The sequence below is a fragment of the Dermacentor albipictus genome, chromosome 10 (genome assembly GCF_038994185.2).
Source record: "Dermacentor albipictus isolate Rhodes 1998 colony chromosome 10, USDA_Dalb.pri_finalv2, whole genome shotgun sequence".
NCBI classification, from domain to species: Eukaryota; Metazoa; Arthropoda; class Arachnida; order Ixodida; family Ixodidae; genus Dermacentor; species Dermacentor albipictus.
The window spans coordinates 54,005,434-54,030,064 of NC_091830.1; the positions used below are offsets into that span (position 1 = coordinate 54,005,434).

General features: G+C 44.2%; 3 protein-coding genes across 5 annotated transcripts in view; 1 reads left to right on the forward strand and 2 right to left on the reverse strand.

Annotated features, from left to right (window-relative positions):
• LOC135907625 (actinia tenebrosa protease inhibitors-like) overlaps window positions 1–2,623 on the reverse strand; it is a 41,754-nt gene extending 39,131 nt beyond the window's left edge. The window contains exons 1-2 of the mRNA XM_065439315.1: window positions 2,388–2,623; window positions 1,437–1,613 (exon numbers count right to left, since the gene is read on the reverse strand). Of these exons, the coding sequence (XP_065295387.1) occupies window positions 1,437–1,613; window positions 2,388–2,454 (244 nt within the window). The 5' untranslated portion in view covers window positions 2,455–2,623. The remainder of the gene's footprint in view (window positions 1–1,436; window positions 1,614–2,387) is intronic.
• The window catches only part of LOC135907626 (uncharacterized), a 92,248-nt gene that overhangs the window by 10,994 nt on the left and 56,623 nt on the right, over window positions 1–24,631 (forward strand). For 2 of the 3 annotated variants that reach the window (XM_070526710.1, XM_070526709.1), the window contains exon 3: window positions 11,654–11,738. The exons of the other annotated variant lie outside the window; for it this stretch is intronic. In XM_070526710.1, coding sequence (XP_070382811.1) covers window positions 11,654–11,738 — 85 coding nt within the window. The remainder of the gene's footprint in view (window positions 1–11,653; window positions 11,739–24,631) is intronic. 3 annotated transcript variants of the gene reach the window in all.
• The window catches only part of LOC135907624 (papilin-like), a 41,840-nt gene continuing 27,154 nt past the window's right edge, over window positions 9,946–24,631 (reverse strand). Inside the window, exons 2-8 of the mRNA XM_065439314.1 lie at window positions 24,382–24,567; window positions 21,621–21,788; window positions 19,073–19,237; window positions 17,400–17,585; window positions 13,807–13,986; window positions 12,494–12,658; window positions 9,946–10,221 (exon numbers count right to left, since the gene is read on the reverse strand). Coding sequence (XP_065295386.1) covers window positions 10,034–10,221; window positions 12,494–12,658; window positions 13,807–13,986; window positions 17,400–17,585; window positions 19,073–19,237; window positions 21,621–21,788; window positions 24,382–24,567 — 1,238 coding nt within the window. The 3' untranslated portion in view covers window positions 9,946–10,033. The remainder of the gene's footprint in view (window positions 10,222–12,493; window positions 12,659–13,806; window positions 13,987–17,399; window positions 17,586–19,072; window positions 19,238–21,620; window positions 21,789–24,381; window positions 24,568–24,631) is intronic.

A 24,631-nucleotide genomic window follows, 5' to 3' on the forward strand; every position in this document is an offset into this window, starting at 1 on the left:
ATCTAAGTATACCGGTGTTTATACATTTCAGTCCCATCGAAATGCGGCCGTCGTGGCCGGGATTTCATTACACGGCCTCGCACGTTGCATCGCAACACTACGTGGGTCAAAGGTACCACGGCGTGTCAAATGGTGGAGTTCTTGATCACTATGAAGTGCTCGCGCACGTTTGCAGCTACAAACACACAAAAGTGGGGGGGGGGGATTCTGCCCACAATGCTGTGAAGAAGGGCGTGATCACGGTGGCATCGAACCCCTGTTCTTAAGCTGAGCTGCGAATTATATATATATATATATATATATATATATATATGTGTGTGTGTGTGTGTTTATGTGTTTGTGTGTTTGTTTGTTTGTTGGTTGGTGTGTGTGTGTGTGTGTGTGCGTGTTTGTGTGTGTGTGTGTGCGTGCGTTCGTGCGTGCGTGTGTGTGTGTGTGTGTGTGTGTGTGTGTGTGTGTGTGTGTGTGTGTTAGAAATAAGACGCTTATCAGCATTCATTGCCTTCTGTTCTTTATTTCTGATACGTGCCGTTCATTTTGGCTTGATTAGTTTACTAAAGACTGCTTGCTGTTTACTCAGTGAAATCTTGCCATTGCCTACTTATTTGCTCAGCCAGAACCAAAGTTTTTTTGGGAGCGGGAACTGAGCGGTAAACATCCAGGAAATATCTGGAATCTTACCAGAACGTAAAAAAATGTCAAAGCGTCTAATAATTACATGATAGAGGCACCATAACGAACACCTAAACATTTTTTGGAAATTTTCGATCCATATCGTCGTATATAAGGTAAGTAGGTCTTGCTTGATGTATATGATGTGCTGATATTAAGGATGTGCCAGGACAGCTGACTATAATGGAGTGAGCACACATGCAAACATAAAGTTTAATATTTTTCATGACGTCAGTCCTTACTGTGACAACAGGATTTAAATATATATATCTTTAGTAATTATGTGCATGTTATCATTGTGGGTATTTCGGTTATATGAAGACCAAGTAAACTGCGACGTCAAATATTTTTTAAATAACATCACTATCGAACGAATGTGTAAATGTAATGTTGATAAAAATTCGCCATCTTGCACCCAGCCAGTAGCACATGGATATCTGTTTGTTATCCGGGGTCTAAATCAATCAGTTAAAAAAAAGGCAATAGCACTTGTTCTTTTCGCCTCAATTTGTTATATTTTCGTACGCAAAAGTAATGCATCAAAATGGAAGACCCGCTTATAAACAGTTAAAAGCAGGAACATGCCGAATAAACTACTGAACTTACAGCAGTTGCTTGAGCAAGCATATTTAACAAATGAGTTGGTAATTAGCGTTGTCTGGCCGACGTTTAGCAAGAGTTCTGATTATCATGTGAAAATTTGGAATGATATTATAATGACGCAACTGTTTACAAAAAAAAATATTCGGAGAACAACTACTTACGTGGTGGACACGCCCTTGCACACTTGAACTTATCGTCGAAGTTGTTTATGCTGTCTGAGCACACATAATTTTGGTAGCAGCCATTCAATTCTTCAATGAAACTCCATTTGTACTCGACGATACTGCAGTTCTTCGTAGGCGGCTTAAGGCAAGCCTCGTTTCTGTCGTACTTGGTTGCTGGAGCACACATTCGACGTGTGCGTAAAGGACATAAATGTTAGGCACAACAAGCACCAAGCATATTCGATGGTATTAAGTTTGTAGACAGGGATAAGGTGCCTCGGAAAAGCTGGCCAAGGTTTTGATACGAGGACCTATCTTTGTCAAAAGATAGGTCCTCTTTCTGAGGCACCTTATTCCTGTTTACAAACTTTATACCACAGAGTGCCATTACAGCTGTCAGCCCCTTTCTTGATATTGGACAAGCATATTCGAGGCATACATGAAAAATTTACTTGCCTTTGTAAATTATTCGAAAATTAGTACTGTAGTCTCATAGCCAGAAAGGCAAGCCTTTAAGTTTGTGTTAAAAATGTATGCAATGAATGTACACCAATACTTCCTTACAGAAAGCTTCAGTCTCCTTAGCATTATTTTTCTGATATTTACATGAATCCCACCGCATTACACGTGCAAGCGCTTCTGGAGAATGTGCCCATTATTCACGCAACGAAAAGAAAATTAGGTACATCTAAGAGCACCTGTGTTGCATTTCAGATCGCTAAAAGATGGTTTGAAATAATGACAAGCTATAATATTTAGGCGAACAATCACCGCACATTCCTCACTTGGCCTATGCCTAATGGCGCAGTAAAATTTCATTGAAAGGTGAGCCAGAAATATTTTCTCGTACGCTGTGCTGCAACCAACACCAAGTCGTACATCCCACAGGCTAAAGCTTTGCCTTCTCTATTTATATAGTAGCGTGCAAGCATGCATTCGGCAACTTACTCGTTCCATGTTTAGGCAAAAACAGATGAATACAGAGAATTTCCAGCACTCGAAATGACGGCCTCATTTCTGTTTATACTTAACCGTGCTTCAGGGGTGTAGTGTGTTTGCCTTGCCACTCAAGTTGAGCTGCCGCTTTTCGAAGACAGTAATGACAAATCGCATACCGCGCGTGTATTGATTATGCTCGTATTTGCATCCGAATCGGCGCGCTAGCGAACGTTGCGACCATTCTACGTGTGCACATACTGAAGGAAGCCGTACCAAAAAAACACAATTTCGGTGGTTATTGTGCTGTCTTGTTTAATGTAAAATGCATTGTCCGGGAGGACGTTTCTCTCACATTGGCTTGTGGCTTGCAATTTCACGTGCACGTTGCTCTGCTCCCACGTATTGCCGGAGAAAAAGAAACGTTGTGCACCTGCGGACCTCAGGTTAACCCTTTCAGGCGCCACTTGCAATTATGCATAGAAAAAAATCTTTTTATATATAAACATTCTTTTTGGGACCTAAGAAACACAAAACCATTGAATTCTTGAAAGTTATTATGAAACTTTATTATTTGCAACATCGTACACAATTGTGTACACAGCGCCTCAGTGGTCACAAAATTCACTTGTGGAAGGCGAGGAAGCAATTGCTCTCTTTCGTCAGGCACAGTTGCACGGCGCATTTCATGCAGAATATCCGGGTGCCTCATGTGCACTTCTCGAGCTTGCACCTAATTCGCACGTTCTGGTCGTGGGATTCGGACCAATGGTCAAAGGAGTCGTAGTGCGCGTCGGTGCAAGGACGCGATATTCTTGCTTTTTTGCCATATCTTTGGTTGTGGTGCTTGGATCTCTGCAAGAGAAGGCCTTCCACGCTTTTTCTCGGGTAGTACCGATTTAATTAATGCTTCGGCAGCTTGCAAGAAAGCGAAAATTCATCAAATATAGGAGTTTAGCTCCAGGCAGCGTTTGATTGTCACGGTGGTAGTCCAGCCAAGAATTGCAGATACCCAGGTTCACAAAAGGAAAATGGCTGTGGCTTAGGTAAGGTTAAGCCCAGCATGCGAAGCATACTAGCCTTTATTTTAGTTGTTGAACCACTGTTTAGCCTGGTGAACTGCTGTTGCTTGGCTATATTTGGTTCGGCTAGACGAAGAACCAACTCATGCATTACTGCTTCGCCTTCAAGAGTGGAACGCGACAGCGTTCCCGTCGACCCGCCAAGGGGTGTAAGACAATGGGCTACGGGGCAGCGACTACGCGCCCCGCATTGGACGCGGTGAGCGTCGTGCAAAGCAGCGTTCGGCGCAGCAACGAAATGTGCGCCTGAGCAAGAGACGCACGCCTTAGAAACAGCTCCTTTCTAAGGCAACACCGCATTCACTAGAGGCGCTTTTGTACCGCTTTGAAGCATCGTACTCGTGGCTCAGTGGTAGCGTCTCCGCCCCACACTCCGGAGACCCTGGTTCGATTCCCACCCAGCCCGTCTTGCAAGAGTTGAGCCAAAGCCACTTCTCCTTTGTCGTGACGTCACGGTGTCACGTGGTTTCAAGGCGACACCGCCGCGCCTGAGGAGCTGGGTTGAGCTCTCGTAATATGCTTCGCATAAAAAACACTCTGTGTCCACTTCTTCAGCTTGCGTTTCCCCTGCAGCAGCGTCTTCCTCTTTTGTGAGGTTGGTGAACGCAGCTGCAACGCAGGCGTCGGTCGCTTCGCACGTGGCTTCTTCTTCGTCACTTTCCCCAACGTCTGAAACATTTATCAGCAATGAGCTCCAAAAGCCTTTCAGCTGTCTTTTGGGTTTTCTTATACTTGTTTGCAGTGTAGAAAGAACGACGAATGGCCAAAAAACCTGGAAAGAAAAAGCAACTCTCAGCGTTCTTCATTTCTGCAGCGACCACGGCGCTTTGTACACAATCGTGTACACATGCGCGTGCGAGCGTTAGCGTTCGGTCATCTCCTCAGAAAGGATAAAATTATCACTCCTCGGTACTTCATATGATGCACAAGTGCGTCTGATTTTTTTCGCTTGCCACAATAAAAAAAAAGTGGCTCTAAAAAAAATAAGAACTTGACTCACCGCTCTTTGCTGCTCCGGCGTCCACCATTTCTTGTTTTGATATGAACATCTTCACCGAAATGCGACAGATCGTGCCCAAAATGCACATGGTTGTCAGTTCAAAGTTTGGGAATGTGCTAAAACCAACCTAATAGAAAATTGCGCGCCCTAAACGCGAAAAAAACACCAGAAGTACAATGTACACAATTCTGTACAAGGCGCCTTAAAGGGTTAAGGCACATCGTATACAGAGAAAACTGTGAAAACTGTAGTACGTTTTCGGAAAGCACATATTCGCTTCGCTTTCCTCTGGTTTGAGGGACCTTTATAAATTCACTGTTCCAACAGGATACCAGTGGATCTTGTTGTTACGTTTCTTTACCATATTGTGGTGCTGTTGTTTATGCTGGATGTCACGTTATGTAAATGCTTTAGACAAAAAGATGGCCCTCCACGGAGCCAGAAGATAAATAAAACACTTTGTATGACATTGTAAGACAGAGAAGGAAAGTGTTGCTCTGTTTGTGTTTTGCTTGAAATTCGCAATTTACAACAAATTTCGGAGTGATGACGAGGACAGTAGGGGTCATATATCTTGCAGTAAGATATGATTAGCGCCCTCCGCGCCGCTGCCGTGGCTGTGGCTTTCTGCTTCAATACCGGTGCGACTTTGACTACCCTCACTTCTTATTTATATCTACCTGCTCCACTGCCTTAGGGATAGGTATTATTAGGTTTTATTTTACCTATTCTATTGTTATTTCTGCCTCCAATTTTCGGGTTTTCTTTTTGTTGTTTGCGTGTCCTAAACAGGCACTTCTCCGGATACCGTGGTTTCGCATGCTGCGACACACTTTTGTTTTCTGTTCGTTAAATTTTGTCGTTACTGTTGTTTAGCACACTATTTGCCTAATGTAAGTTCCCAATCTTTGTTATAGTTGTAATGCTCCCATTTGCTTCTTCTGCTGACATCGCAGAAGAAATTTCAAACGTTGCATAATCCAGGACAACACAACTAAGTGACTACTTCCTGTTCGTTTAATTCAGCTGGAAACTTGAACGCCTCGCCACCCAATACGTTTAACGTGCGCCGCCCCGCTTTCACCATTGGCAAAACTGAATATGACGTAGTGAGCAACAATGCTGTCCACAAAAGGTGCTGATGACGCGGTTCCCTGTCAGCCACACGATCTTTTAGGTATTTTTTTTAAATAAATGGTGCTTTACTTACCGAAGATTTGCTTGAAAAAAAGAAAATAACTCGCTATGACAGCTCTGCGAAAGGTGATGTTTGAAAGCTGTTGTAAACCACCACTACAACTGCTGAGGGGGGGGGGGAGATTGCAATGCTTTATTGCTTTGAGTAATAGTAGTAATGGTAATGTAGAGTAGGGGAAGTAAACGTAATGTTGACAGCATGCCACTGTCCATAGCTGTGTTGGAACACTATTAAAATCAGTTGCTAGGCTGGTTCTTTTATATACGAAAGGCTAGGAACGTCGGTACCCACGTCGCAAGCTGCCGTCGCGGCGAGGTAGCTTGCGAAAGAGTAATCTTTACCGGAAAACGTATGCGGGGAACGCTACATGCTTCGCATTGTCATCACGAGCGCCTCATGATCCATTATGAGGCTCGCATGCTTGTTTTGTACTTGTTCTTTATTGAAAAGTATGCTGTTCTGTATGTTTTATCAGTTATTTCAAATATTCTACGCATTGTTAGCTTCCCTTCTCTGCTTGCTTTTCTAACGGGATCACCCTACATTTTTTTTTCTGAGGTACGCGGGCATTAAAAATACCAATCAAGTAGAGGATAATAGCTTCCCTGTTAGAACGTCACCTACTTTTGCTGCGCCCGTCACTACCTGATTGGTCTTTGTTGTTCCTAGTGGCTCGTACGTGACGGTGACTTTCTGACTTCGGAAAAGGGAACACGTAGGCCTGCGGCTCCTTGCGGTGTAGCTTGCAAAGCACCTTGGCAAAGAACACTTAGATGGCGTGGATAGTTAACAATCTTACATTTCGCAGAGCAGTACAGTCACACAGCGGCCCAAACATCTACTGCACACAGCACACGCTGAGCTTTCACAAGCAGCACTATGACAATTACGAAAGAAACAAAGAAAAGGAAAAAAGAAAGACCCGTTGCACATTTCCTCACCGACGCCTCGTCGCCTATAGTGCCGACTTGTCGTAGCCTGCTTCCGGATCAGTTGGACTAAGAAGAGGGATCTACGTGACGTCACCGTTTGAGTAAGCAGGCCACTATTCAGCGGCTGAATACGCGAATGTAAATCTCCCAACCTGTGAACACTCTATTTAGTAAAGATCACGCAGACACGACTAAAAAAAGAAAAGAAGGAGAGAGGCATTTCAACAGCACGCATGTAAGTTTTCTGCGACCGCACATGTTCTGCTCGATACATACGCAGTTTATTGACAACTTGTCTTCAGATGGAGCGCAAAATAGCTGAGATCCCTGGGAACCGGAGTGACGTATAACACTACTTCCACATCAGCGACTTCATCAGGGACTGCGTGCTGCTGGGTTTACTGCTTCAGGAACAGGGTCTGAATTAACCAGCTCGAAGTCCGTGCCCATGTCGTACAAGTTGCCTTGCGTTTTCCAAGAGACTGCCGCAAGTACAATCGAAAACTTCTTTTTTTGCGTCAATTTAGTTGCAATCTCACACAGTGCCATCTTTTAACAGGCTAAACCATTATTACGAAGTGTTTTTTTCTCGCAAAACTTGATGCAACATTCATGAACACGTAAAACAAGCCAAAATAAGTAGACTTCTTGGAACCTTCGGGAGAGTTGGCGGATATGCCAAAGCACCCAGATAGATTATCCTATTAGGCCTGTGTTAATATTTTTTTATGTTTCAATAGATAATATTGCACTGACTCCTTGAATGCCAGATGGTGTGGTTTTTTTTGGTACTTGCCGTAGTAAAGGCACTTATTAAAAAAAAGGTGATTAAAAAATACGTTTCACAATACTACATTCAGTTGCAGAAGCTTGAAGTCTTATCCTGAGTTCTAACTTTATAAGTGGTATACGTGGGGGCCTTTTGATGTGCGAACGAAACAAGAAAAGGACACAACGCCAACTATCCTAAACAACCTGAACCGGAGTATTTCAACAAATTTATAATTTCTTATCCTATAAACGTGGCCCGCCGCACTGCAGCAACCTCGCTGAATGCGCTTCTGCGCTGGAAAAAATACATGCAGTGTTAACTGAGCTTGAATAATTGTTACTTGTGACGACAGTATGATCTGGCTGGCTTTTCTTTTTTTACTTAGGTGCATCAAGCATCGTTGCATGAAACAAAATAGTCCATTAAGCCCTAGCGCCCTACATCAACCGCAACGTTTGTGCTAACTGAAATGAAACCATGCAAGTAGGCGAACTTTTCTTTTCGGATGTATGTGAATGTGCATAGTGCATGACACAATGCCCGTTAATGTCTGTAGAAGCTTGTTTCGAAAGTACGCCTGTCAGCGACTGCTATGAGGGCAATCCTACAAAGCTTTACTTAGAAGCTCTAGGTGCTACTAATAGTTTTTTTCATCTCATTGTTTCTAGGTGGTGGCCATAGACCAGAATTTGTAGGCAGCAGCAATGTTTTTGTTATGATAATTATGATGATGATGAAGGGACTGCCGAAATAGTGCAAGCGGATGTCGCCTCCCAATCTTTCATCCGAATGAAGTGGAACTTTCTTGTTTTACCTGAATGCCTACAATTCTATCTTCTCTAATGCGATCACATTTCAGATGAAAAAAACACAACCACTGAGGTAATTTAGCTAGAGCACCTCGCAACGCCGTATGCTTCAGTGCAGTTACAAGGCATCTCGTGCAGTTGGCCGAGCTTTTTTCTGCGATACCTGCTCAGTTATTCACATTTCTGGGGGGAGTGGAGGCGCTGTCTTGAGGCACTGTATGAAAGAGCGTGGACGGCGTCTAGTACGATATATCGTTACACTCTTACGTGCGTAGTGGGTTTACGCCTCAACATATAGTACGGGGGGCATCCAAGAGAGGTGAACGAGGAAGACGACGTGTGGCTGGTGAGCTTAATCTCCACAGGCACTCAGCTGATCAAGGCCATCGCGTCTAACTCTATCCGGCTTGAAAATGAACGCCTTTCGTGGACATAACAATATGCAATATTTGTTTAAAGCCGAGCATCATATTTGTGCCGCTCGCTACCACGCTAAATTGATACATTTTTACCTTCTTGGGCATCCGAATCGTCGTGTGCTCTTAGGTTACCACGACCGATATGAGTACAGTAATGTTATTCTCTGTGTTTTGCGCGCTGCATGCCGTGGCAAGAAAAGTCTGACGTATGACATTGACCCGGAGCAAGTACGAACCGCATTTCACACTGACAACGGACACAATCAGCAACGTAACCAATTTATGAGCCTGTGTAGTGTACACGAAATAGAAGCATCGTATATCATATCGCGTGTGCCGCCAGATACAGGCGCTTTATTATTTTCTCCCTCGTAATCAATAGAGAACACCGAACAACTTGCGTATCCAGGTACGACATCGCTCTGTTAGGAACACCTGAGAATGCTTCTCGTGGGGTTGAGTGGGAGCATCAGACAATTATATCAGTCCAAGCACCCATACATGGCGTCAACGAAAGAAAAAAAATAAGTGAAGCTTTGACCCACGCGCGTCCTGTGCACGTCAGTCATTTGCTGCTTTGTCCTTTTTGCGGTCACGAGTGATCGAATGCGGCTCAGTGTTCTGCGTGTAAAACACAAGACACAAAAGCCGCCAAGTTCCGTGCAGTATTGTTGATTTGCCGCTGTGGAACAATCGCTGCGCAAGTTACGAAGTCGACATGGGCACCGGAACACTTTCTGTGCACATTTGTTTCGTATCCGAAACGCCGTTTCGAATACCGGTTTCCATCCACGGACTTTCCATGTGGAAAGTGAGCCGAGTAGACGAAAAAATGAAGACACCGAAAGGTCGTAAACGGACATTTTATGCTGTTATCGCAGGCGCAAAGCTTGGGAAGGCAAGACACAAACTGTCGCATAGCTTACGGCCAGATAACAAATACCCATTCGAGGAAGTTCGCAGGGCCCGAAGTCTTCTTTATTTAAAGCCATTATACCACAGTGTCGTTTCCCAAGCGCCGCAGGAAACTTGTGCAGCGAACATACTCCACAGAGGCACAAACTTCTTTTGTCTCCTTGAACGCCGATCGCAGGGCTCTTGCACGAGCAGCTTCTTGTATGAGCAGCTTCCTCTTTCGCTGGTTGTCGGCGCAGCCAACGACGGTGCAGTACCACTCGGACAAATAACCCTTGTACATCACGCTCAACAGATGCGGTAAGAATACGCAAAAAAACAAACACAAGCGAACAGGCAGCGTAAGCGCAGCCACGTTCTCCAGTCTCCCGCAACCCTCGTTGTAGGAGAAAGCATCTTTAACGGCATGAAGCACTACACAACAAATGACTAAGTCGTATTGCTCCTGAGCATAATTTCGTTTTATTATGCCCCGTCCTACCAAACCAGCGTGTTGAACTGTCTTACCAACCGGCTCCGTCTGAGGTGCGGTCAAAGGTTTTCACGTAAGCAAACGCCTCGGCACTGTTCTCTTGAGTCGAACAGGTTTGGACCCCCGTTACAGCCACCGTACAGAAATTGGAAGCAGTCCTTGTGGTAAGGGTCGTAATACCACTTGAATATAAATGCGTAGCACGGTCCGCGGTTTGGCCAGTGGCGACAGTCTTCTGGGGATCGATCTGCGAGTAGCGAAATTACACAAAATTACGGTCTGGGTTTCTACGCGCTGTAATTACGATCCAATTATTAGTCATGCCGTATTTGAAGCCTCCGGATTATTACGGCCCACCTCGGTTTCGTTGATCCGCACCAAATAGGAGGTACTCAAGTGAAATGTGGGCATCACGGCAAGAATCGAACGATCGAGCTAGCACAGTGCCGTAGCCACTGTGCTTCCACGGCTGGCCTGAATGCACTAGGTATGCGTTAGCGGCTCTAAAGTAGTCGTTGCATATTTGGCAGCGTTAGGAATTATTATAGTACTGCATTTGAACCATATTATAGCAAACCTGCAAATGGAAGGCATAAATTAACCTAACAAAAGATATCGGCAAACCGTTGAACTGCAGCGTAGGATTGTGTTAATTTGGCCTGTTTTGTACTTCACAAGGCCTACTCGGAAAAACAACCACCAAGAGTGGATGCATAGTCTAAAGAGGAGACTGCGATTCACTGTGTAGGCTTCTTGCTATATCTTTGTCCCGTCTTTGCCGAAACATTTGAAAATACCGTTCCAATTTCGTTTTAACGAAGCGCTACCGTAGTTCGTTTTGTAGCAATATATCTCGCTTCTAAACTAAATTTAATTGAACAGATTATGTCCAGATATTTTTATATTTTATGCTTGGTGTGTTAAAATATGAAGCTGCATGTAGATTCTTGTAAAATCGCATGTACAAACGCGGGTGCGATATCGTGCAGGAGGAAGTCCCACAGCGATAGTGACCCACTGTAGGAGCACATGCTAATTTATGTGGCGTGGAATTCACAACTTATAAGCAGCAAAATCAGTAATAAAGAACAGTGATATTTAATAATACAATAATTAAACAAGTGCAGTCAGTAAGGTGATTAGACAGTTCTAATCATTAAATACGCAGTCAAAATACAGCAGAATACCATAAAGATCGGAATAAAAAAGATCACGTCATTTCACTACTCAAATTAACCTGTTTATCACCAATGAAATCAAAGCGAACGGTGTTCAGAGCACTTTCGAAACAGAGAGCGGGAGAAATCATGAGTTTCACTAGAACGACGTACTTTTGAGTACAATAAACCACCACAACTAGTTGTATCTACGTGGCCGAGATACGAGAATTTTTCTTTTCGTGACACCCAGGACTTTCAACTGTTTCTCCCATTTACACGTTAAGCAGGGAGTGAGGTTATGAAAGTTACCGGCCACCTCCTTGCTCTTTTCTGCTTGAACAATGAAGATTTATCCTAGTCAAACAGGCCAACACTGTTGCGAAAATAAAATTTCTACCACGATTTGTTTTGTGAGTTCAGCGTATGGCTGGTCTTCTTTCTGTTTCTTTTTTTTTGTCTGCGTTACGTCGCGTTGCCTTGTGATAGCTATAAATTTGAAGCAATTTGCGCACATTTCAGTCATCCACCCAAGGAGACAATTTACCGTCACGTCGAGCAAGTGGACTTCATCGTCAGCGTTATACAAGGAGTGTCACTCGGAAAGGTACAGTAACACTATCTATAGAACGCACTCACCGGAGAGCGTGATTACAGTCGCAGTTGCAGTGTTCAAGCAGCAATCCGTGTGTGTGAGTTTGTAGCCACCAGAGTGCAGCCTTACCAATAAAACAGTACTCTGTACAGGTTATGGAATCGAAGTTTTTTATGACCTCCTTGCTCGGCATTCATTCTAAAGCCAATTTTTTGGTACTTGGAACGTTCAAAAGTACCTCCACCTATAGAAAGGGCTATTAGTGATCTGTAAACAAAAGCTGTCTGTTTTATTAAGCGCATCGCTTCTGCACTCCTAGCATTAACCATGTCCGTCAATATCTTGAAGGACCCTAGAAGTAAACACTCATCGCCTAGCTTTGTTGTCTAATACAGCGCAGTGTTGTAATCGATCGTGATATTTGATCATATTCTCTGACAATACTGTCGTGTGTTTCTTACTGATATGCATGGTTTATGCCAGGGCTCCGCTTACACCGATTCGAACGGTGCGCGGTATCTGCGTACTTTTTTGTTTATTTCGAAACTATCGAAGAACTGTATAACCTTACTCGCCCCAATTACGGTATCTACTCTTCCATGATTTGCGAATGGCTTTTCTTATGCATCTAGCAACGCGCCACCAAATCGACACTCCCTGCGGTGATGCGCAATCGTTCAAGGTGTCGCTAAGTTGGTTCGTCTGACCGTGGTTATTACACTAGCCCGATTCGAATCGTATATAGTGGGACATCACTGTGCACTCACGTCGTTCGCAAACTTTTCTGCACTCCTGTACAGTGGGGAAGTTGTTCCCTTGGTTGTTGCAGCCTTTCGACTTCTCGCAGGTCCCTTTCAAGGCGTTGTATGTGTATACGGTCCTCTCCTTTCCAGGACACGACGGTGGGCTCGGACGCTCGTAACACACATCGCCTGAAAAGGGGAAGGGAAAGCCATGTCTAGCGTGACTGCATGATTTATCTTCTGTTGGGGCGCCATTTAGTTGCCTACTACCAAGTTGTGCGTAAGAAATTGGATGTAATGAATCACTTGCGATCAAATTAGGTACATTTTTAGTGTTTTAGAATGTCGCTACCAGCTCAAATAAGAATGTATTATGGAATTTTAAATGTGCCAGTTAAACATATTAACTGGCACATTTTCTTAGCATTAACTGACACGTTTGCAGCAATTCTACGAAAGTACTCCTTACAATGTGAGAGTTACGGACTGGTTGCTGCACAACAGAAAGTAGTATATCTATTCAATGTGTGTGCTGTCGAAGTTAGATGCAGTCTTTTAATAGGTATTTTCGCATTGTTCAGGTTAGATCAACTTATTGTCTTTAAGGACCCTGGAGGGGGCATTACAACATTTAGCAAGGAAGTGATGAATTTCTGCAGATGCGTTACTGACCTTTCTTTATGATTCACTATGTTGCCAATTGACATTGTTGCTGTCTGTCAAATGAAACGACTGATTCAAGGGGATGGGCTTCATTAGGTATTTTAGCTTTTAGCCTTCTCCTAACGTGTATCTGTAAAGCTGTTACATTTTTAACCAACTTAAATTCATATTTTATTTGATCGATTACTTCTCATTCGTTTAGGGTCACTCTAATCCAATTACCTTTCTAGCAGCCATTCTGTATAATCAGTTATATTATTGACGATAGAAATTGTAACAGGTGATGCAGCATTCAGCATTTGAATTTGGCGGGAAGTATTATAGAACACACGAGGATCTGATATGTCGCAGTCTAATGGATGCGCATGTTTATACAGGCAGATTCAGACGCTCAATTTTGTTTCTTCACTTTGCCACTCTACGAAATGTTGAACAATGAATGGGGAACCGTCGCTGCTACGTCTCGAAAGTGAAGGTCACTTCAGACATTAACGCGCAGAAATCACGTACGGGCAATATTGCTTCAGCTTTTCATTGCAATAGCGGGAGTGCCTTCTCTGATCCGCACCAGTAATGAAGAGCTGCGCTACGCAGAAGGCTCCTGAAAAGAGCGTCGCAGCATTCTGCGTGTTCGCCTGCCCCACACAGCACCAGAGTGTAGGGACGAAACTCACGACTTCTGCAGACTTGGCTGCACCTTTCCCTAGTAGGGAATGCGTTGCCCCTTGCCAAGTGACAGGCGGCGCCTAGCCGGCATTCGAGTGTGTTGGGGTCATAGTACCAGGTGTGCTTCGCCGGGGGGTAGTTGGCACAAGTGACATCTTCTTGAGGTCTCGGAAAACTGCAGAAGGACTCTGTAATTATGAAAAGAAATGATAAAGTTTTTTTCATTATCTAAGCGGCCTTGAGTGGTTTGTTTTGAAAAAACAAAATATTTTTTTGTTTGCTTTAGAACATTGACTTTTCGAATATGACGTTAGGATCTCATTATTTGTGAAAAAAAAATTTGTCCGTTGTTTAGGCTTAGAGATAGAAAAAAAGTTACGCAACAGCTTCGCCTCAACATAATAGCCGCCAGATGCAGACGAGAAGTATGAATATAAAGAATAATAATAAGCCGGGTTTCCTCGCTCGAAGGGCAACATGAAAAACAAATTTCTGTAGGCAGTACGAATGCGTCAGTGAGACAAACGTCGCGAACATATAACGGCGAATGCGGCAAATTAGTGCTATTTGAGGTATGAATATAAATTCTGCGTCTTGGGCTAAGCGTTGGTCATATTAGCGCATTTGCCAGAGGCTCGCGTACGTATCTTGATCTACGCATCTAGTTTCATGGGCATTGATGGGCATTGATGGGCTAAATGTACACATTTATATGTGCGAAATAGGAGAAAATATTAGGTTTGCACTCTTGAAGTACCCGGCAGCAAGTGTATTCGGCTTCTAATTTCAACTTAAGTGAAACGGTCTCTAAGCAGCATCAGCTGTTGCTAGATCGTAGTAGGGACATCGTTCAAATAGCTCGCTCTTCAACACATTGTGAAAACTTAGTTCTTAAGACTTATCGAAAACCTCACAGCATGTTGCGCGTTAAACATTTTTTACGTGCAAAACAAGTGCTGCCATCGATACTTCTGAGCAGTACAAAAATATCGAAACGAATAATGGAGCTAATAATTTTTACACCTTTGCAGCAGCCCCTATTTTGAACAATTGGGTCATTTGCTTTTTAAGAAAGCAACACTATACACTGATAACTTTTTCGTGCGTGACCTACAAATGGATGCATCGTTTTTCCCTAGTAAAGTGTGTGCGACCTTTCAGTCTCGTTCTGAAGGACAACCGCAATTCGATGGTTTGGATGCTACGCTGAGACTAGTCATAACCGATATGCCAGAGCACAAAACATCATCATTATCATAATCAGCCTGGTTACGTACACTGCAGGACAAAGGCCTCCCCCATGCTTCTCCAACTACGCTGGTCATGTACTAATTGCGACCATGTTGTCTTTGCAAACCTCTTGCTCTCATTCGCTGACCTAGCTTTCTCTCGCCCCCTGCTACGCTTCCCTTTCCTTGGAATCCAGTCCGTAACCCTTAATGACAATCCGTTATCTTCCCTCCGCATTACTTGTCCTGCCCATGCCCATTTCTTTTTCTTGATTTCAACTAAGCTGTCATTAAATCGCGTTTGTTTCCTTACCCAATCTGCTCTTTTCTGATCCCTTAACGTTCTTTCCATAGCTAGTTGCGTCGTCCTCAATTTAAGTGGAACCCTTTTCGTAAGCCTCCAGGTTTCTGTCCCGTACGTGAGTACTGGTAAGACACAGCTGACATATCAGACACATTTGACACATCATCAATAACGTGGGGCTCGATGACCTCTAACGAAGCCTCGCCATCACATATATATTATGTATTAGATATCAGAGTGAAGCCAGCCAGACAAGCTGCTTTGATTTTAATCGCACATCTGCCATCGATTCTACTGAATACTGCCATGATTCGGATGCATCTAGATAGCCTACATATGTACACATTGTTACGTAGTGGTGTGTAGACATTTAGGGTCGTATGTGCCTTTCCGCGCCATTATCACGAATAATGCTCAAGTTGGGCAGATAGGAAAGCAGGCACAGATCAAACAGCAGTTCTTAATCTTCAGTCCTTTACACGCTTCTATTTTTCCTTAGTTTTCACCTTCGCCTTTACTAAAGTCTCGAGTGGCAGGCCTTGGACGCGCTCCTGCAGCCAATTTATCGGCTTTTCCTCTCCTTAAGCCTTGTTTTTCTATGTCTTCATAACAGCCAATTCATTAAGGCGATATCTCATGGCTCAGCTAAATATATAGCTGCGAACGCTGCCACTCTCTCAGATAGTAGTTGGAAGAGAAATCATTACAGAATAATTATTCTAGTTGATGAAGCTTCAAAGCAGTGGTGGCCTTCAAGAATTTCGTGATCATTGCCATAATTTTTTCCCACTACCATACTGTATTCTCATCTTTATTTTACATACACTCCAGGTTCATGTCATGTCACCGAGAAGAGTGTGATTGCATTACATAGTTATGGTATACTTTCAAAAGTTGGCAGAAGCGGTTGAAGAAAGCATTCGAGTGTCAAATCAACCCTTCAAGCATGAAGTTACTAGTACATTTTACAGGAAATGTTGTAGTTGTAGAATGGAAGTCAGCCATTACTCAAAGCGCAACGTACTGACCTTCTTAAAAGTTTTGAGGTTCAGGCTTCTTCAGGTCCCCAGTTTCAGATACCATCATACTGTCTCCTTAAATTTTTTATATTACTAATTGTGATGAATTCCGATAACAACGTCGTAGTTTCACTATACTATTGTGGCTAACTCGTAGGCTCTCGGCAACCATCTGAGGACACGCTTTGGCCACGAATTTATTGAACACAACAATTTACTGATATAACGACGTGTACTAAAATGCAATGGCAAAATAAACGCCGGCTGCGCTTTCTTCCTTTCTGCAAGTGTACACCTGTGCATTTGCAAGTAGTCTCCTCGAATACACTAAATGCACGTCTGTAACGCATCGCTAGTCAAGCAATGGGGCCTGTTATGTTAGTACAGTACTCAGTTTACTTGTCTCTGCATTGGAATTCACATTGTGTCCTTATTGTGTGGAAGTTATGTGTATTACGCAAGCTTGGGTCTAAGTCATCGTAACTTGAAAGAGGCTCGAAGACACTGTTGCAGCCTTATTTATTTTACCGGTATCTTTATTCCGGGCTTAAATCTCCAGTGACGTTACTGAACAGTGAGATCAGATGTTAGGCCGACTAGGCAGCCGATGTGAGACCACTGTTGTCATAATCGTTCTTGCACCTGGAGATTTTCTAAATAAACGGAAAAAGGAAACTTTGTTCCTAGTATGTGTGTTTGCTTGCCTTGAACCGATAGGGTGGAAATGTAGGGACATTTTCTTTCCATCTATATCGCGCAAGCTTCACTGAGTGGCTGGAGCCTTGTCATGCCATGGAACATTGCTCCTGCTTCCTTGTTATTTCATTAGGGCAATGCAAAATTCAAAGTTAGCACTTCCGCGTTACTGTCTGTCGTCTAAATGCAGGGCCACTGGGATATCTTTAACTGCTTATCGTCTACGTTCTGACGCCCACAAGGCGGCAAGGTCAAAGCAATGCTGGAAATTGGCATGTGTAACCAGCTTAGATGATGTCCCATTCCTTATCACACCACGACCGGGACCTGTAAACAGGCTCCAGAATGCTCACCCGAAGGGCAGCTCTTCTCGCAGCTGCTCCTGCGAACGAAGCTGTTGCCGGACTTTGGGCAGACGTACATCCGCTCGCACTTCTTGGACTCCATGTTGTAGACCCACCTCTCGACCAACCGACCGCAGCCATACGTCGGCGGGAACGTGTAGCACACCTGGCTCGGGGCAGGCTTTGGTGCCACGCCTGGTGGAGGAAATGAGTGGTGCGGCTTGCCGTCAAGGATGTTCAACGTTGATAAGGCGACTTCCGAGTTCGTCAGAATTCGTTGTTGAACATTTTTGAGCACTAGTACAACGCAAACGAGACGCGTACACAAGAAGAAAAAATGAAGAAGCAGACGTGCCGCCGACTGCTAGAAACAACGCGATAGGCATAGCACCCTGCCATGGTTCCCATGTATCAAAGTTTGAGTACGAAGCTCCCTGTGTGTTCATGTGATCTTGCCGTGTTCTCGTGTCGTTATCGCTGCGCTTACAATACATTTCTTACACAGAGGCGGACGTAACTTAGACAAGAAATCGAAGTGCATAATTCAATAACCAAAATTCACTAATTGCGTTTTCATCGAATAACCTTGGGCGCATCCGCTGCAATGTATAAACTTAAGCCAGTGATTTCACAAGGGACATCCGCATAGAACTAGTTTGGAAGCTAGCATCTGTTGTGAGATAACCCGATCCAAATTTACGGTAAAGGTGAACGCCTTTTTATGCACTGAAGGCAAAAATTACTGGAACACCAATGCATATTGTAGCAAACATTGGGAACATTTGGCTCAAAACAGGCACCAGCCTCACAATTTTCTTCAAGTGCATATGACTTTCGAAGTAATGGGCTACAATTTGGGAAATACAGAATGTAAGCAAGTGCTTAAAATTTATTGAGCGAAACATGGTTATTTAGTCAAACGTTCACTTAAATTTCTCGTGCACTCAAAGTCTGCCTTTGTTAATCGTGCGCGAAGTCTAGAGTTCTGCAAGCTGCCGTGAGAGATTTTTAACACTTCCGTTAACAATAAAAAACAGACGCCGTATATAAAATAACAGCCAGCAAGCTACGCCAAGTGAAACAGCCAGAGGAGAGAACTGCACCGGAAAGACACTGAACTTGCAGTTGATTCATTCTCCCAGAAATGGTGTAGCCTACGTCCCTGACTGTCCACCCTTTGGTAATTTAGGAGCATTGATGACAGGAGCGATTTGAAGCTTTTTAATTCTGCTCTCGAAAGGACTTTTGACAGGCTGTGGACGCCGGTAGGACGACGTCCTGTCATGTCAGAGCACTTTTGAGGCAAATCTCAGGTAATAAATTCGCCAATCGCATAACGTCAATATGCAATATCATATCGGTTCGAATGCGGGTCCTCCACCAAGACCGGATGAACCACGATTGCTAAAGCTAGAGTAATTACATTAGCACACAATGCGATAGAAGATACAATTGTCAGGTGCTTCGCAATTGTAACAATTAGTCTCGCAATTCACTCATCGCGTGAAGCAAGTGTACAAATGCCCCAACAGGACTTTTCGATACCCCATGAACTCGATAAAGTGTTGCCGTGCAAAAAGCCAGAAGCCTGTGATCAATCGAATAGATACGAACTGTCTTCCTTGATTGTCTTCATTATGTCAACTCCGAAGGCATGGTATATGGCAATCTGCATTACTTACGTTTTATGCAGATTCTTTCGCATTCGTGGAGGGAGGGAAAGTTGTTTCCACGAAAGTGACAGTTGACGTCCTTGCGGCAGCGTCCATCTTCTCGGTCGTAGTACCAAACAGTTCTTTGGTCACTGCTGCACAGCTCCGCTGGTCTCGGCGCATCACAGACATCGACTTCAAGGAGAGAAGGGGAGATTGAGCAGTTACCTTTGCTACACGGGGCACGAGGAGGTCATTCAATTCATCGTGCATCGTGCTCCTCACGCGAAATGCAACTTCTGGCGCACGTGAATGCGGAATGTCAGAGCAAATATCTTTATCCTAATTTAAAGCAGGGCGACGTGGTGCAGTTTCACGACAAAAGAGACACAGCGTTACAAACTTACACTGCGAAGAAAAGTTGAAAAAGAATTGCAGAATGCAACGGCTTTATTGTCACTTCCGTTTTCACTCTGAGCGTCAAGTGCTGTTTTCTTTTTACTCCTAAGTGACTACCTCTCTACATTTTTACTCAACCACAGAGTATATCCCAGTTTCACCGAACGCCAGGCAATAGTGATTCGTGATCAACTGAAGCTCACGATCCTCCGTTGCAGACAATATGTTCAAATTCACTTATGGGACCAACAAGGAACAAGACATAAAACACATAATTACGCACAACATAAGCGATGCTCAGAAATACTGTGCTGCAAATACGAAACACACAATTTGATAGCCAGTGGAAATCAAGAATCTTATGGCTATTACATTTAAACTACGTTTCTTGAAGTAGGGCTATACGGTTCGCCGCGCATCTGTTAGTAGATGTACCGAAATTGGCGGACTTGCCAACGGTATGTCATTATTTTCCGTAATTTTTCCCTAGAAATTACAAATTAGAAATAAAAACAAATAAACCCTTTTTTGGAACCAGGACGAAAAAATACACGACTACAGAACTGCGCCCGTCCTTGTCCCTCGCTGTCTTTGTGATTCGTTTGTTCGCGCAGTTAAACAATGTACAGAACATAGCATTGCAATATATTAATTTGCGATTGCATATTCGGAGATTGTCGCATCTCGATAGCTGTGCGCACGTACGTTGCGTGTGACTCTGTGACATTACCTACCTCGTATCCTTTGCCAACTTGCGATTTCATGCATACCGTGACGCGTACGCGTGCGCTAAGCACAAGTTCAGCTTTGCGCAAGACACCACCAAAGTACGCCAGCGCTGCCTTCAATGCCGCAAACAAATTCACGACCGAATTTTTGTCTTTCGTCACAGAAACACCCAAGCTTCATCCATTAGGCCACGAACACGAGCACGCTTCCATCGTGCCAAACTTGCACTTTAAAATGTCTGGCGCATGGGTAACGTGCCGGTTTCACCCATTCTTTCCTCGTGGTAGTTGGCAATATGAGGCTCTGTGTCAGACTGTACCGTCTTGGGAATCAGCTCTTAGTGTTACGGGGAAAGATTTAAATATATTCAAAGGATATTTAGAAAGCATCCACTGGCATACAAGGCCTCGAAGAAAGCCTGCGCCATATCAGCGATCGTCGTCGTCGTCTTTTTGGCCTCAGTTTCGTCTCTGGAAGTGTTTAGCAGGAATATATTTCGGCAGAGAAACATGACAGCTCCCAAGTGGGTGACGTCCGCCTATAATGCTTTTTTTCCATGAAGAAGGCGTGCACTGCTGCGTGCCGTCAGCTTCCACGCGTCGGGCTAAACATGAACTGAAAGTCCGCATTCTTTTGCTCCTCGCGTCCCGCAATTAGCGACGTCAACTCGGAATCTCATTATTCGTCTCTGCACCAGAGCCTGAATGGTGAACCGCAATAAACACTTGTTATTAGCCTTGTGATGTGTAGTGTTTGTGAACTACAAGCGCTCGGCACCGACGCTACGAATCACAAAACACATTTTCTCGCTCCACCGGCGTTTTGACAATTCTGCCACCTGTTCCTAGCCGAACACTACCTAAAATATTACAAATAAATGACCGTATTCTGCCTTTTCAACTTTCCAATAATTTGTTTCAAATATTACCAATGTTTTTGCTTAGCGTACCTCATCGTTTGCAGAAGTGGCGCACTCAAAGCGAACACATTTCATGCTCTATTCAACCTCCTTTCCAGCTTTTGTAGCCCTTGCATAGAAATCGTAATTTTGGACTGGATATATTTCATTAGAAATTGTGATATCATAAAATATTTGGCTACACCTTATAGGTGTTACAAGATACGCAACGTCAAGTATATTACGTACACTACTCGGGAAGTATTGTGTTTTGACAGACAGTGGCTAACCTGTAATGTGAAAAGCCAGAAAAGCTGTGCAAATACGTAATTTTGAATGTCCCATAGCTATTGACAGGCATTGAGGTACTTCCCAAAAGAATCTCAGGCAAATATTTTACTGCTTCGGTGTCCTACATTCCCCATAAGATCGCCCCAAAGGCTTTTTTTCGTCATTCCAGTCAGATCAGAATTGGACCACAGGGAATGAGACTTGAACCCATGACCTCGTGCTCGAGAAAAGAATGCTCTCGTCGAAAAGTGTGTCACTCACCTGCTCGGCACTTGGAGACACAATCCACTCTCGTGACGAAAGCGTTGCCTCCAGTGACGCACTGGTGCGACTTCTTGCACCGATGAACTTTCGAGTCAAAGTACCACTGGCTATGTCCAGTGGTGTTGGTACAAGGCCCTTCAGCTTTCTCGAACAGACAGAACGAATCTGCAGAAGAATTGCACAGTTGCTAGAATGAGACAAAAAACTGCCGTATAATCCAACGCGAATGATTGGTCGAATGAACGATCACTTCCTTTATGTCACACTGGTGCCCATCTTCAGGTCACGCCTTCATTCATGGTTAACCTTATGCGCACGATCCGATTAGACAAAAAACTCTTTCTGCGAGGAATTGGCGACGACACCAAATGTTTACTGAAAACCAACTTGATAGCACTGGTAATATGACGATATCAGGCATCATGCTACCGAGAGGACTGTGTATGATGACTCCACCCACGCGCGCCTCAATGTGAATTCCATGACGCCCCTCCAAGGACGGCTGCTGTCATCTGCACAAACCTAAAGCCCCTTGCCTTGTCGGTCGTACATGTTCCTCCTTTAGTCCGCGTCATCGTAGCGCTCTTTTCTTCAACTAAAGCCCCTTAAACTTCGTAAAGTAGCGCCATGCTTTGAAGAATGCCGCCCCATCCTCGCCCGCTATGGTCGAGGCCTACACCGCGTCGCCATTGACCTAATGACAACACGTGGGCCCTCACCCCACCTCCTTTCTTTACTGCCACGCTTTATCGCCTTTTTCGCTTGAGAAGCGTCTACAGAGTGGCGAGGAGCACATGTCGACGTCATCGCTCTTCCGTGTTTTGTTTTGGTTTGGAAACGCATTGAACGTTTGCGGCATGCGACGTCGCTTCACAGCATTTTCTATCACCCTAACCTGCTGCGCCTTCGTACGGCAAAATAGTTTCAGCAAAGACAGGAAGCCATTAACGATACCATCCGGCAATCGCTACGGGTTAGGAAGCAAGACATGGATTTATCAAATTAGGAGGGACAACATCAGACCAACATTCTCCACAAGACTATACGAAAGAGTCGCGAGTTTCTCATGGTATAGTCCTACGCGACGTGTTCATTGTTTATATAAGCAGTATGGCCGTATTTAGTGCGCCTAATCATAATGTATGCCAACAGCCTTGAATTCCCGGGTACACGAGGCTGCGGGTGAAATCGTGATTACAAAACGTTTAGGATTCAGCGCGTTCCTTTTGACAAAATTTGAGGCTCGAGTGTGAAAACTCATCTTAGGAAAGCAACCTTCTGCACTTTTGAGGTTACTAACTAGCCTTCTTTAGAGCGAATAGCTTCGTTTGCCTCTTTTGTTCGTGTTCGTCACTGGCGGTCGCCCGGTGGTTCTCCGATACAAAGGAAAAGTGTGCATGCTCTCCGGAAAGCGAGTTCATTGCCGAAGAACACCGTCATATTTTTTTGAGACGTACGTGATAATTCGTGTCAACTTTAAAGTGTGTGTAGGTTAAGATGCGGTGGTGGAGCCCTCACAAAGAAATCGTGCAGTCTCCCGCTCGTTCACTCTGGTTTAGTCATCGTTCCCTCGTTCGTTTAGACGTTAGCTTACTAGTACGTTCACCTATTAGCTCGTTCAATCCCTATGCCTTCGAGACAGGTGCAGGTATGCCATATATATTTTTCTTTACATCAATGTTTATACATCTACATGTTCTTTTTTTTTTGCTCAAGATTTCGCAGTCTACCTTGCACCGCTACTTACGCAACTGCTACATGAGGTGCCTCCTGCTGTAATTATATGCAACTGCAATGTAAAAAGCGCACGCACAGATGCTACGCGGCGCGCATATCACATTGCAAGGCGAGCGACATGATACGATGATAATTATGACTATTTATTGGCATGCCCTTTGAAACGCGGTGGTGCCATAGCTTGATTTATTCTGGCACATGTTATATTTTCTAGCATTCTTGTATACATCTCCTTAAACTTCTTTTCCTTCCCTAACCTTTCTTCACTGCCTTGTACCGCTACCTGTGCACCGGCTACACGGCATTCTACCTGTTTAAACAATATGCAACTGCAATGCAAATTGCGCCCGCTTCCGCACTACGCGGCGCGCATGTCCCATCGCGTGTCTCCTAGCACACTAGGACGCGTTTGTGGGGAATTTTCCCGCTGAATGCTAGCAAGTGCTAACGTGGCTCAGTGCAACAACATTGAGCTGCGTTTGCTGACTTGTAGTCAGAAAACAACTTACGGTTCTCGGTACTATGATCTTGCTACTCTGTTCTTTTGAGCTCGTAAACTCTGTGTCAAGCGAGGCAATAATGAAAAAAAAAAACCTTGGAACCAGCCTTACCTTGGAAGAACCAGCATTCTTAAGTACGCTAACATTTTTTTTTCTAACTGTGAGCTCGGACTACACCCACGGAAATGGCCAAGCACATAAGTCGATACATCCACCTGAGGAAAAGCTAGCGCCATGATTTTCTTTCCAATATGGTTCCTAGTGAGTTGCATTCTTAGGTGTCGTTACGCGACAAAGAGTGCTGATCTTCTACAGTATATTTTACACGTCTTCTTTTTTTTCGCCGTCACATGCTTCCTTGACGTTACACTCCTCAGCAGTCAGAAAAGCTACTCAATAAACATAGCTTAGTCTCTACATCATTGCAAGGTTAGGGCCTTTGATCACCCGGTTATCCTCACGTCTCGTATTGCTCTTGTGTTTGTTGCGTGCAGTGCTGCTGCACGTGTCGGCATACTCACAAGCGGGACACGCGTACTCGCACTCGGTCTTAGTGTGGAAGTTGTTGTTGTCCTCTGCACAGAACTGGCTCTTTAAGCAGCTCTTGGTCTGCATGTCGAAGTGCCACCTGGACCCGGCATGCGCCACCCTGCACGGATGGTATCCCACGATGTCGTAGCATTTTGTGTGAGGGTTCTTTGGTCCCCCTGCAAGCGTGACAGATTTAATAAACACTTTTCAGGTTTCTTGGCATATATAAATGTATGCAGT